Source organism: Acinonyx jubatus, chromosome A3 (assembly GCF_027475565.1).
Source record: "Acinonyx jubatus isolate Ajub_Pintada_27869175 chromosome A3, VMU_Ajub_asm_v1.0, whole genome shotgun sequence".
Lineage (NCBI taxonomy): Eukaryota > Metazoa > Chordata > Mammalia > Carnivora > Felidae > Acinonyx > Acinonyx jubatus.
Window position 1 is genome coordinate 102875782 of NC_069388.1, and position 13486 is coordinate 102889267.

At 53.1% G+C, this 13486-nt stretch overlaps 1 protein-coding gene and 1 long non-coding RNA gene across 3 annotated transcripts in view; one reads left to right on the forward strand and one right to left on the reverse strand.

Moving 5' to 3' along the window:
* Window positions 1-13486, forward strand: part of KCNIP3 (potassium voltage-gated channel interacting protein 3) — an 84401-nt gene that overhangs the window by 47053 nt on the left and 23862 nt on the right. Inside the window, exon 1 of one of the 2 annotated variants that reach the window (XM_027033675.2) lies at window positions 9237-9836. The exons of the other annotated variant lie outside the window; for it this stretch is intronic. Coding sequence (XP_026889476.1) covers window positions 9734-9836 — 103 coding nt within the window. The 5' untranslated portion in view covers window positions 9237-9733. Of the gene's footprint in view, window positions 1-9236; window positions 9837-13486 lie in introns of those variants that run through there. 2 annotated transcript variants of the gene reach the window in all.
* On the reverse strand, window positions 2025-9991 carry LOC113592511 (uncharacterized). The gene is made up of 4 exons (XR_008289490.1): window positions 8805-9991; window positions 7915-8030; window positions 5923-6030; window positions 2025-5653 (listed from the first exon to the last, which is right to left on the reverse strand). It is a non-coding gene; the product is annotated as an uncharacterized LOC113592511 (long non-coding RNA).

The window sequence follows — 13486 nt, forward strand, 5'->3', positions numbered from 1 at the left end:
TCTGAAGCCTCAGTTTCTCCTCAGCTTCATGGAACAGAAAACCTAAGTAATGGTGATTTATTTATTTTTTTAATATACTCTGAAGGCAGTGTCACAGAGAGATGGGTGGTGTGCCTCACAACCCCTGCCTCCCCATCCACCTCCTGTGGTGACCACATTGGCTTTTGGAGGTCCCTGCCTTGCCTGATGTCTGCCTGTTCCTTGCCAGTTGCCAGTCTTGTGACTGGGAGCTTCCTTCTAAAGGTTTAATCCCCAACTGAGGGCTCCAGCTGTTTGTTCTTCCCTTCTCCTCCCCACCTCCAGGTTGCTCCACCCTCCAGCCCAATGATTGGGCTGTTTTTCTTGGCCCCAGTCCTCACGATATATACATACATACATACATACATACATACATACCACATCTTCTTTATCCATTCATTGTCAATGGACATTTGGGCTCTTTCCATACTTTGGCTATTGTCAATAGTGCTGCTATAAACATGGGGGTGCATGTGCCCCTTCGAAACAGCACACATGTATCCCTTGGATAAATACCTAGTAGTGCAATTGCTGCGTCATAGGGTAGTTCTATTTTTAATTTTTTGAGGAACCTCCATACTGTTTTCCAGAGTGGCCGCACCAGTTTGCATTCCCACCAGCAGTGCAAAAGAGATCCTCTTTCTCTGCATCCTCGCCAACATCTGTTGTTGCCCGAGTTGTTAATGTTAGCCATTCTGACGGGTGTGAGGTGGTATCTCTTTGTGGTTTTGATTTGTATTTCCCTGATGATGAGTGATGTTGAGCATTTTTTCATGTGTCTGTTAGCCATCTGGATGTCTTCTCTGGAGAAGTGTCTATTCATGTCTTTTGCCCATTTCTTCACTGGATTATTCATTTTTGGGGTGTTGAGTTCGATAAGTTCTTTATAGATTTTGGATACTAACCCTTTATCTTATATGTCATTTGTAAGTATCTTCTTCCATTCTGTTGGTTGCCTTTTAGTTTTGCTGATTGTTTCCTTCATAAGTAATGGTGATTTAAATGAGACCAGGGTTTAGTTTTCTCAAGCAATGAAAAATCCAGAGGTAGGTAGTTGTTAGGTTTAGTTTGGCAACTCAAGTCATAATTTAGGAACCTGTGTCCTTCTCTCATGGCTTCAGGTACAGCCATCATAACCCATTCCAGAAAAGACTGAGGAGAAATGGCAAAAAGGCATATGTCAGCTGAGTCTGTCTTACTTTCTTTAAGGTAGTTTCCTAGAAATCACCCAATGATTTCTGCTTATATCTCATTGGCCCAGACTGTGCCATATGGCCATCTCTAGCCACAAAGGAAGCTGGGAAATGCTTTTCTTTTTTTTAGCAGAACACATTGTTGCCCCCAACAAAATGAGGATTCTGCTAGAGAGAAAGAAAGGTAGAACAGATCCTAAGTCTATGCAACCAGAATTCTGTGCCATAGGGGTAAATGGTCTCATTTCCTCCATAATTAGGGTTGACATGAGGATGATAATTCTTTTAAAGCATCTAGCAGATACCTGGCTCAGACAATGGCAGTGAATATTCTCAGCCTTGAGGAACTTTTCTAATAGCCCATCTAAGAAAGATCTTCACAAAAAACTATGTAGGATGCTCATCAGGACCACCCACAGAGTAAGGGCTCAATAAATATTTGTGGCATTGACTTGTTTAAGACCCACCCAAGGAGAGAGCATCAGTAAAGGCTGGTAAGACACAATCTAAAGTCTTTTTAAAGCCCTGCATTGGAAGAAGTCGACTCTCTTGACTTGATATCACTTTACTCAGTTGGTAGGGTGATAAGACTGTGGGCCTTGGGCCTAGATACTACAAAGAGACAGACATAGTAGCTTGTCTGTCCCAAACTACCCCTTACTTTGTCCCTCATTAGAGAGCTCTGGTTCTGGCCCCAGGTTCAAGTGTCTCCCTTCCTCCTTTAGCTACAAGTAGAGCTGGGCCTTCTCCCTTGCCCTGGTCCTGATTGATCTGAATCATCACGTTTGCATTAATTAGGTTAGATTGGGTGCTATAGCAATGAGACTCTCAAAACTCAATGGCCTAAGGACAAAGAAGTGTATTTCTCTCTCCTGTGACCATCCTGAGGTGGGTGTGCAGGTTGGTGAATGGCTCTACTCCACGCAGATATACAGGGCCCAGGTGCCTTCCACCTTGTGGCTCTGCCAACTTCTTCATATCTGAACTGAAGAACTGAACAGATTCAGATAATTTTCTGAAATACATTTCGTTCACGAATTCTCATACTTGTTATCTAAAACTCAGGAATCTGATAGATTTGGATGATACAGTATACTGCCCATGACCTGACATTACTACAATAACTTTCATATCTGAATTCAGATATGTGTCGATTTGGATAGTGAGGATCCTCGGGCTATCCACCCTGGCAGTGGAATGAGAAAGCTTAATTACCTACCTTACTTCTGTTCTTTGGGTCCAGCACCTTGCCTGCTGTCCTCCACGGTCCCAGCCTTGCCTTCCATTCTCTGCCCATTTCCCTCTCAGCCACATTTCAAGTTAGGTGTTGGGAAGTGTGTCCTCCTTTAGGGCCATAGAGCTTTCCAAGTTTTCTGCTAGTGCAAGTTAGAAGGGCCCAGAGTTATTGTAGATCTCGATTACTCACAGGCTTTTGGGAGCCGGACTTCTGGCTTCTACCACAATGTAATTCCCTCAAACACCTGGTCAGTTTCTGGTCCATTTCCTTCTAGTCAGTTTTGTGTTCAGGAACCACTACCAAAGTTCTTTTCTGAATATGGTTCTCCCATAGCTGCTTTATTTCCTGGATTCCTTGTTGTACCTGTTGTGTCTCACTTGAGGCCATCTTTGTTTGGCTGATAAATCTCAAAGGACTTTTGAAAAATGCTTTTTGCAACAATCTTATTTCTATAGTTTGGCCCAAAAGTGTTTGCTTTTCCAACATTGTGAAGCCTTCAGTATATGGTGTCTCCCTCTTCCCTTCTACCTCTATTTTCAAAATAGCCAGCTCTCAACTCATTTCTCTCTTTCTTTAAGAGAGTTTTTTTAAGTTTATTTCTTTCTCCCTTAACATCTCATGGCGAGTGTTCCAGGCTGGTGGGCAGTTCTGTTCCATGCGGTCATTCAGGGACCCAAGTCCCTTCCATCTTATGGCTCCACTCTCTCCTCCCCTTCCAGACTTGTCGTGATCTACATGGCTGAGGCTGGTCATCGACATGTCTGGGTTCTAGCCAGTAGGAAAAGAGAAGACAGAGTGAGTAAGAGACTCACTCACTGACTTAGGGCCTCCATCCCCAAAGCAGCACCCATTACTTCCACCGGCAAAAATTTAGTCACATGGCCACACCTGATTACAAAGGGGTCAGAGAAATGCTGTCACCACTGGGCAAACATGTGTCTAGTTAGTACTTTTTTTGCTGTAGAAGAGAGGAGAATGAGTTTTGGTGGAGAGCTAGCAGACTCTCCTGCAGTGGTGGTCTCATTCCTCTCACTGACAACAGATTTAGGCATCGCATGTGAAATAATTCCAGCCATGAAACATGAGGAATTGTTCATGAGAAGAATTAGCCCAGTTGTTAATGGGTAAGTCTTCTTCACTATAAAAAAGGAAACATAGGAAGAGATGGTCCCTTCTTTTTTCCCAGGACATTGTCATGTCAGGATGTGATGTCTGGAATTAGGCATCCATCTTGTGGTCATGAGGGGAGCAGGAGTAAGGTTGATGATTTGAGGCTGGAGGTGTATGTAGGTAGATACATGAGCCCAGGTCCTTAATGATACTACTGGATCTGAGCTGATTGTCCCTGGTGCCACCCTCCTGCTGGACTTCTGTGTGTGACACTGTACAGTCCCTTATGGGTTAAGCTAAAGGAATGGAGGTTTTCTGTTACCTATTGCCACAAACCTCCGACATTTCATCTGAAGTTGGGCCAGAGCAGAGACTGTGTGGATGGGTTCTGTGTGGCCCCCGGGAGTGTGTTTGATTGGAAGAGTTGGGCAATACCATAAAGCAAAGAGAAGTAGGCTCCTTTGGTGTCACTTCCTAGGTTGTCCTGGCTCTGAGGAAGGAGCATCTCCGGGAACAGGGCCCATCATGCCTGTCTTGGGATGTTTTCACATCCATCAGCTTGTCAGGTTCTCAGAGCTTACTGACAGGCAGGTAAATGTCATCAAGTGGCCACATTTTAAAAGAAGGAAAGGAAGGCTCAGAGCGGTGGTGTGCCTTAGCCAACTCTGCTGACAGGTTAGGGTTGGAACTAGGGACTTGGCCCTGGTTCTCTTGGACTCCCAGTCCAGTGCTCCTGCTAGTGACACCAGGATAGCCTCTGCTAAAATAGTTGGAGGAAAAGCATCACCTGATATTCCATTAATTATTTCATAAATTCGTTGAGGCAGGTAATACTTATACCTTCAGGAAGTTTACAATCCAGTGGGAGAACAGAAACAAATAAATGAACACAGAAAGAAATAGCTAAACTCACACAGTGAGAACTATAAAGAGGGAAGAGGATGGGGGGGTGTGGTGGAGACTAATAAGGGGGAGCAGGTCAAGGAAGCTACTTGGCAGAAGTGATGCTTAAGCCGAGAACCAAAGGATAAGTAGGCACTAATTAGCTGGGTGAAAAGGAAGAGGAGGAGGAAGAAGAGCATTGATGGCTCAGGGAAGAGCATGCCCAGAGATGTAGAGGTGGGAGAGTGGGGCCCACTCAGGTAGCTGCAAGCATGGCTGGGGTCATGTGAGCAGGAAGGGGAGGAAGGGCCCAACCACACTGGTCTAGTGGGGCATGGCAGGATTGAATTAAAATCGGAGGCTGTGGAGCTGGATCGTTTGGGTTCAAACCCTGACGCTATGTATTATCTGCTGTGTGCCCTTAAGCAAAGAATGAACCACTCCGTGCTTCGATCTCTTCCTCTTATCAAATCCCTACCTTATTGGGAGCTGCGAGAAATGAAGAAGCTGAGTGGTGTTGAAGTGCTTGGTACGTAGTAAGTGCTTAGTAAATGTCAGCTGCCCTTATGGGCCGTGTTAAGGATTTTGGTCTCTGTTCTGCGAGCAATGGGGGTTACATTGATCAAGACCCTTTTGGTTGCAAAGAACAGCAACCCAACTCACACTGGCTTAAGCAACAGTAGGGGGATTTATTAGCTCCTGTAACTGAAAGATACGGGTTTAGCGGTGCCATCAGGCACAGCTGGGTCAAGGCATATAACATTGTCAACTGGACTTGGGCTATTTACTTGTCTTGCTTTCTCAAGAAATAACCTCATTCTCCAGCTTGCTGTCCCCACATGGTGGCAGGGTGGCCATTTAGCTACCATAGTGAAAGAGAGTGCCTCTTTCCTGCTTGTCCCAGGGCCACTCATGGAGGTCTGTCGTTGTCTTGGCCCCCAGCTGGTACCCATTCTTGAACCAATCCCTGTGGCAGTGGAGGGGTGGTGTGCAGTGGGAAAAGAGGAATTGGTGGTGATTGACCAGTTATATCCCCAAATCTCCGAAATCACTGGCCTGAGGCTGGCAGGAGCAAGGCGTTCCACAAAGGAAATTGGACGGCTGTCGTCAAATCCAGGCAAACATAACCAGGGTCGAGTCAGAGAGCCACTAGGGGTTGTAAGCAAGGGAAAAGCAGGCCCTGATGTCCATCTTGAGATGACCACTCTGGTAGCTGAATGGGGGGAAGAGATAGGAGGAGGACAGAGTGGAGATGGTCACTCTATTGATGGTTGGCATCACGAGTCCAGGAGAAAGGGACAATGGCATGGCCAGCCTGGGGGCAGCGGAGCAGAGAGGGGTGAGAAAGGCGCACAGTGCCAAGGTGTGTTGGTAGACTGGGCAGCAATGGGACAGGAAGATTCCGGTCTAGACCAGGGTTTTGGACTGAGCCCCTAGGACGGGGAGCTTGAAGGAAGGGCAGGTTTGGGGGAAGGTTGATACTTCAGCTTTGTAAGCGCTGCATCTGAAGAGCCTTGGGACACCCTTGGGGAGGAGTCCTAGAGGCGTTTCTTTGGGATGTGGAATTCCAAGGGCACTCTTGTCTGGTTCCTATGAAATATGAGAAGGAGAAAAGGAGAAATAAGTTGAGTGATGTCTGGTCTGCCCAGGAGAATGTCCTAGAACCAAGGGTGGCCTGCTCTCCGGGAGGGCTGAGACAGGAACAACTTGCTGGGCTGTTTGCCGGGAACGGGTCCCTCAAACAGTATGTGTGAAGTCCAATCCCTCCCTTAAAAGTCAAAAGACCTTTTGAAATCCTTAGGCAGCTACGTAGTCAGTAGGGTGGGGCAACCAATGAATGTTGGTCAAACTGACAGGGTCCCAACCCACAGGAGCTGACAGTACAGCTGTGGTGAGAAAGGAGAAGCACGGGACGGCATGGAAGATGTCTGGGCAGACAGCCCAAACACAGCAGAGTGGCATGGCTCAGGCAGCAGAGGCCGGGGGGCTTCTGAGGAGAAGGGGGTTGACGCAGGGCTGGTGTAATCTGGGGAGGCTTCCTGGAGGCAGAGGTGGAGCGGTATCAGTATTCTAGGCATAGGAAGACCATGACCTTAGGTGCAGGATGCAAGGCTTGGTTTGGGGTATGTCCCAGCTGAGTTGCTAAAAACTTGCTAAATTGGACCAGGACACCAGGCCTCTCAGAGCCTCCCAGACACCCTGAGGTCTTCAAGTGAGGGCTCAGGACCCCCCAGCCTTCTACTATCATCTGGGGTAGAGCGACTGCTCCCTCCACATTGCCCCTCATCTTTCCCTACCTCTACAGCAGCTCTCAGCACCCTGCACTGCAGAGATTTCTCCATATGTGCCCCTCCCCTAAGCCTGCCCCATCCCCCAAGGCAGGGAGCCAGCAGGGAACACTGTCAACACCCAGTATGCTCCCGGCTGAAGGAGGCACTTGGGGGATGTTAGGGATGGGGCAAATGACCCTCTAGAAGGGGAGCTACAGGCAGCTGGGAAAGGCCTGGCCTGGCACTTCGTGGGTGTGGGGAGGATGTATGGGGCCTGGGGGCTTGTCTGCCAGCTTCCCTGTCCAGGTCCTGTGGAAGAAGGGAGTGTGATAGGGCCATCAACCCAGCCTCAGTGGACCTGGTTGGCCCCAGAGCTGGCAGGCCCCAAGCTAGTGAGAGAGCAGGGGAGTCAGTTTCCCATCCATTAGGCCCATGGCCCAGGCTGCTAATGCCGAGCGGACATTCTGCTCTCATCCCTGGTATCCACTTAGGCATCGTTAATATTTTACACTGCATAGCCGGGGGATCGATGTCTCATTTATAGCTCAGTGTTTATGAGCAGCCATTGGAGCTTTCACGGGGAAGATGCTCAGGAACACCAGGGGAAACTGAGGCAGGGGAGCAGGGGTGGGCCAGCCTCAGGAGGACCCTCCATGAACTTGCTTGCCCAGTTCTCTATTTCACACCTGGCACCCTGTACACACCCAGCTCCGAGAACACATCATAAGGGGCCATCAGAGCCTGTGACACAGGCCAGCCCTTGTCTCACTTGATCCCCTACAAGCCCCTGGAGAGGTGGGATTATCATCCCCATTTTAGGAAACAGGCTTAGAGAGGTTAATGTACTTTCCACCAGACCATTGATTGAGGATTGGTGGCAACTAGCTGGGACACAGGCTAGATTTTGCTCAGCACGTAAGTGTGTAAATTAGAGTGCAGGAGGCTCTTGAGCCTTTCCAGACTTACACACTTTAGCAACTCATGTGCTCCAACAGCGCCGCGTTTCTCAGGCGATCATTAGCATCTCTGCTTGGAACTCTTGCCTCTTTGGTCAGTGAAAACGCACCGCATGCCCACATAAATGCAATTGAAAGCTGTGCGTTTACAGTTCTTTAAAAATGTCTGCAATAACAGACTTTTAACTAGGTGTGTTAAATAGTGAGATTGAACTACATAGGCCAGAAGACACCCGGCAGCCTCTCACCTCCGTTTCCACTGGAACCGTGCGTTAGGCTGCGTCAGCATCTGCTAGAATCCGGGAGGCCTGCGCTCCACCTGTGCGTCTTCCCCAGTCCGTCCTCTAGCCCTCGGTTTCCTGAACTGTAAAATGGGGAAGAGAAACGCCCAGGGGGAGCCCTTAAGGATTACAAGTAAACCTAAAGGTTTGGCTCACGGACGCCAGCTCCAGAAGGACCCTCGGCCGGCCGTGCACGCTGGATTTCCCACCCCACCCGGGCGCCGAGCTCTGTGCCTGGGGAGCATCACCCGTTCAGTATTTGTCGAACGAATGACCGAGTGGGTGGCAGAGGTTCATAAATGGAAGCTACCATTTTGCAGACTCTAGGTCCAAACAGGCGTGGAGCGGGGCTGGATTTCCTAAAGCACCGGGCGAACTGAGGAACTTGGTGTTCACAGCAGCCCGCTCTTCCCGCGGTCTCAGCTGGGGGTTGGTGAGGACACCTGGGGAGTGCAGCGCCCGCCGGAGGGCAGCAGAGAGCCACGGCTTCCGCCCTCAGGTCCGGGAGTTCGGATACTTGGTGGATCCCGGGCTCCGCCCTGCCACGCCCCCACCTCTCCCCTTCCTTTCTCCTTCCTTTCCTACACATCGCCCCTGGGCAGGAAGAGAGCGATCCACAAACGAATTAGCACTCCCGTGCACTTGGCATCCGCTTAGCTCTTTCCCACATCCGGAAAGGCAGGCAGGCACCAGCCCCTCCGTGTGGAGGAGTCCGCAAGTCCGTGACTCGACCAAGGTCATGCAGCAAAACCAAGAGTGAAACTCAGTTCTGTAGTCTCTAATACCAAAGCCCACACTCCCTCCAAAAGTCTGGAGCGCACACGGGTTTCCAGAACTGGATAACTTTGGATACCAACTTTTCTATTTTCAACGGGCGGCAGACCAGGGCCAAGTTCAACCTCGAGCCGAGGGCTGATGGTGTGGGAAATACCCCAGGGAGAGAGGGCTTCCCCGATCCCCCGAAGGCCCGCTCTGCGCTGGCCCGCGGGGCGGTGAGCGGCGGAGGCCAGGCTCTGCACCCTTCCGCCAGGAGACTGGAGCTCCGACTCCCCGCACAGAGCGAAGCTGCGGCTCCCTTCCTCTCCGGCCTCCGGCCCCCCTCCCCAGCCACTCAGCCCCCACCTTGTACGGGCAGTTGGGTAAAACCACCGACCGCGCGGCCTCCGGGGGGGATGGCCGGGTGGCGATGGCTGTGCGCCAGGCTCGGTCAGGGGGCTGGGCTGTGAGGGGCGGGGCCACCTCCCTCCGCCCCTTCCCGGGCTCGCGCGGGAGGGGGGGGCGCGGCGGGGACGCCTCCCCGGGTGGTCGCCTTGCCTAGGCCAATGAGCGCGCGGGGAGCGATGGAGGCTGGGGCGGCCGGGAGCACCCGGGACCCCCGCAGCCGCCGCGCCCCCGTGTCGCCGCGCCCCCGTGTCCCCGCGCCCGCGGGGCTGGAGAGGGGGCGAAAGAGGCGCGGCGCCCACGCCGGCCATGGAGGCGTCTCTGGCCCGCGCCGGCCGCCCGAGCTGCGCTCCGCGCCGTCGCCGCCGCGCCTCGAAGTTTGCCGGCTGACTCGGAAAGTTGCGCTTGGGCTCTGCCGCCGCACCGCGTCCAACCTCCCGGCCTGCTCAGTTCGCCGCCGCCGCCCTTCGCGGGGCCTCGGCCCCGTCGACACCCGCAGCCCCGCCTGCCGGGGGATGTGAGCCGCGGCCTCCCCCAGAGGCCGGGCGGGCTGCACTGGCCCCGGCGCCTCCCGAGGCACGCGCGGGCGAGGGGCACGCCCCGGCCCCAGGCAGCCCGGGTCGCCATGGGCATCCAGGGCATGGAGCTGTGCGCCATGGCCGTGGTGGTGCTGCTGTTCATCGCCGTCCTCAAGCAGTTCGGCATCCTGGAGCCCATGTCCATGGAAGGTAACGCGTGGCCATCCGCCTCTCCGCCGGGGCCAGCAGTGTGTAGGGAGGGAGCAGCAGTCGCGCTCCCGGGCGCGGGTCTGCGGGGCCCCGCGAGGTGAGGCCCTCGGGCACTTCGCGCTCAGCGGCTCTGGCCTCCAGAGCCGCCGCCCCCTCCCGACTCCTGAGGGCTGGGCCTGGAACTAAGGGGATGGAGAGGCCTGGGGCTCCAAGGAGCACCGGAGGGGATGGACTGCGGCGCTAGGGTGGGCGTGAGCGAGATGCCTGCTGACACCCTGAGCCATTCTAGGCCGGCAGGTCCGAGCCACCCCGGGTGAGCACAGCCGGCTTGGGCCGCCCGCCCGTTGGTGGGGAGGTGGCTCGGGGTGTAGATGACAGGAAGGATCCTCAGCCCAGGGTGCCTTATGATGGCGAATGATAGGAGACCTCAGCCACATCACGGGGGTTGCCCCTTTCGCCCCCTGCCCACATCCAGTTCCCCCTCCCTAGGCAAGGCTCAGGCCCAGGGGCTCGGTAACCAAATCCTCGGCACCACATTTCTGTCCCAATAAAATATTAATTGAGGAGACAGACCTACTCTTAAATCAGACAGTGGGCAGTCACCCTGGGACCCCTGACCGGAGCCCTTCCAGCTGCTTCCCAACCTTTGGCACCTCCCTAAGACTTCTGGGCAGGTTAAGAGGAGAAGCCCCTTTAGGGCACACCCATTCTGAAGGGGACCTTGACCCCCCAGGGCTGTAACTTTCCCTTCCCCCCTCCCCCACCCCCAGATCCAAAGAGGCAGTTGCAGCCCAGTACCTCTGCACGGTGGGGCCAGCCTGTCCTGTTCTGTCACCTACACTCCCTTGCTGTCCTCTCAGAGGAGGACGGGCATTCTGCCTGCCTCAGCACTCCGCTGACCTTGCCAGGCTCCAGCTCCTGGGACTGAAACTCAGAGACCCAAGCAGGAGAGGGAGGAAGAACCTGTCCTTGCCTCTGAACCACCCGGCAGCCCCCCCCCCCGCCCCCCCAGCCTGAGGATGTGCCCCCAAACTCCTCTGAGGGCAGGACAGGGCACAAGGGCTTGAAGCAAGGCCCTTCCTCCATTTTGCCTTCAGAGCCCAGAGCCGGCTCTTTACCTGAAGTCCACGGCTATGTGCCCCGAAGAAGCCATCAGGCTCCATCACACCTTTTCTAGGTGAGTTCGTGGGACCCAAAGAGAAGGGATGTGATCAAGGTGGTTCTGAGAGGTGCCACCTTGAGCTTTAAATTTTACTTGGAGAGGAAAATTGCCCACGCTGGGCCTGCACTTGTCTGGATGGTGACCCTGGCTGGGGAATCTGTGACAGGGGATTTAGTGGGAATGGGAAATGCCTTTGCTTGGGGTGAGATGGGGGGATGAGCATCCCCTGAGGACCCGCACCTCCCACAGGCCACTAGCCTATCCTGTATACCCTATCTTTTGCCCACCTGGAGTCTTCGGTGGGTGTGGATGGTGGTTGGTGCTCAGGGAAGCCATAGCTCCTACATCCATCTTCCCCATTTCCTGGAACGTCGTGGGGCCACCAGGGGCCAGGAGGACTAGTGGCCTCATTCTACTTGGTACTGCAAAACCTTCCTACCTGATCCCAACTCCCAGGTGTGGGCCTGTGAAATTTGCCTTGGTGACGTCTAAGGAAAAAGGGATTTCTTTGCAAGGTGGATAGTATGCCCGAGACTACCGACGCTTTATTCAACCTACTAAAAAAAACCCAAAAAACCCCACTTCAGGCTCGAACAGAGTGCCTCCTTTCTGGTACAGTTAGCCACCTGTGCCCTTTGGAGTTGTGGTGTCTTGAGGCGGTGGGAGGAGCGGAGCCTCCGTGTCCGCCAAATCTGAGCTGGGATCCTGCCACCCACACGTGCTGGCGGTAAAGCTTCCTTACCCTTTCTGAGCCTCGGTTTCATCACCTGCGAAGTGGGCCATGGAAGACTTGTAACTAGTCAGTGGGGCTCTGAAGCCTCCAGCACCATTCTTGGCATGTAATAAATGTGCAAACTTTGTGAGCCGTTGGCATCACCAGTAATTAGCAATGGAGTGATTACTGGCACTAACAGGACTGATTCGTGGTTGAAGACATTCTCTCACTGAAACAGGCCTCCCTGCATCAGAGGGCGAGGGTTAGATGTTCCAGATGTTCCGTGTTGATGGGGAGTGGTGTCCTTTAAGTGCCTGGAAGGCCCATTGGCCAGGCGGTGTCTAAGGGACTGTTAGATGGGGCTGCATGTCGTTGTGTGTGTGTCTCTTGTCCCCCCTGAGCTTCCGTAGTTCCCATCTGTGAGACACCAGAGTTACAATGCCCCTGGGATTGTTAGGAACTAATAGATCTGGGTTCCAGGGATGCAGCCTTCTAGAAGTAGCTGCCGAAGCTGAAAGGTCCTCTGTCTGTCCTGAGTCTCCTGTCAGTGTCTGTCTCTGGGTGACTCCGTGGGGGGAGTTCCAGCCTGGTCTGGCCACTAGCTTACTGGGTGACTTTGGCGCCTTTAACATTCTTGAGCCTTAATTTCCTCATCTGTAGAATTGGGATAAAAGCATGTTTTCCCCTACCCGCTTCCCAGGGGTGTAGTGAACTAAAGCACTTTGGAAAAGTTAAAAGCAGAATTCAAATCTAAGGGACTCCAAGGGTAGGGCACACCAGTAAAAAGTGACCCTGGGCTGGTAATCCTTGGTGCTTGTTTGCAAGCCTAACACCAGACCTTTTTGTCCACATCTGTGCCCCAAACTTGACTTTGGCTGCTGTGTCTCTTCTCGCAGTCCGGATTTCCTAAGTTCTAGACTCGTAGCTCTCAAGCTGAAGGCAGTGTGGCACCTCAGTGGCCATCTGGTGATGTCTGAAGACGTTTTTGATTGTCGCAATTGAGGAGAGAGTGTTACTGGCATCTAGTGGGTAGAGGCCAGGAATGCTGCTGAACATCCTGCGACGAACAGGACGGGACCCACGAGAAAGAACGATCAGGCCCAAATGTCAGTAGTGAGGTTGAGAAGCCTTTCTCTGGGAGGAGCAGTAGGGGCTAGGTGGCCAGGGCCTAGAACAGCTGCTTTTCAGCCCTGACTTAGTCACTGACATGCTGTCATTAACTTGGAAAAGTCCCTCTTCCTTTGTGAGCTCTGTTTCCTCGTCTATAAGTGGGGCGTTGGATTAGAGGCACCATCTCCCCTGGGAACTTTCCCTGACCGCTCTGGCCCCCTGGCCCTTGGGGTTGTGTTAGGTGACACTGTTCTGAAATTTTCTGTGTCCCCGTCCCCACCCCATATGGCCTTTCCAACGGTGTCAGTGACTTGCGTCTATACACTTATGGCCCCAAAGCGTGCCCAGCACTGCCTGGCAAACAGCAGGTGTTGAGTAAGTATAAATTATATGCCGCGATCACCACACATTTAGTGAGCACTCTTTGTATGCCAGGCAGTATGAGGCCACCAGGAGCACAGGTGATGCAGGGGCTTGGCCCTCTCTTTAGGACATCCCTGGGCAGGTGCCCTCTGACGGGAGACCCCTCTGGCTGGGGAGGGGACAGGGAGGCTGAATTGTGACATGGGAGTATAGGCGTGTGAAGAGACAGAAGTGTGAAGGGGAGAATCAGGGGCACCCAGATGGAGGTGTGCACGGCCTGACCCACTGCCCCTGCTCTTC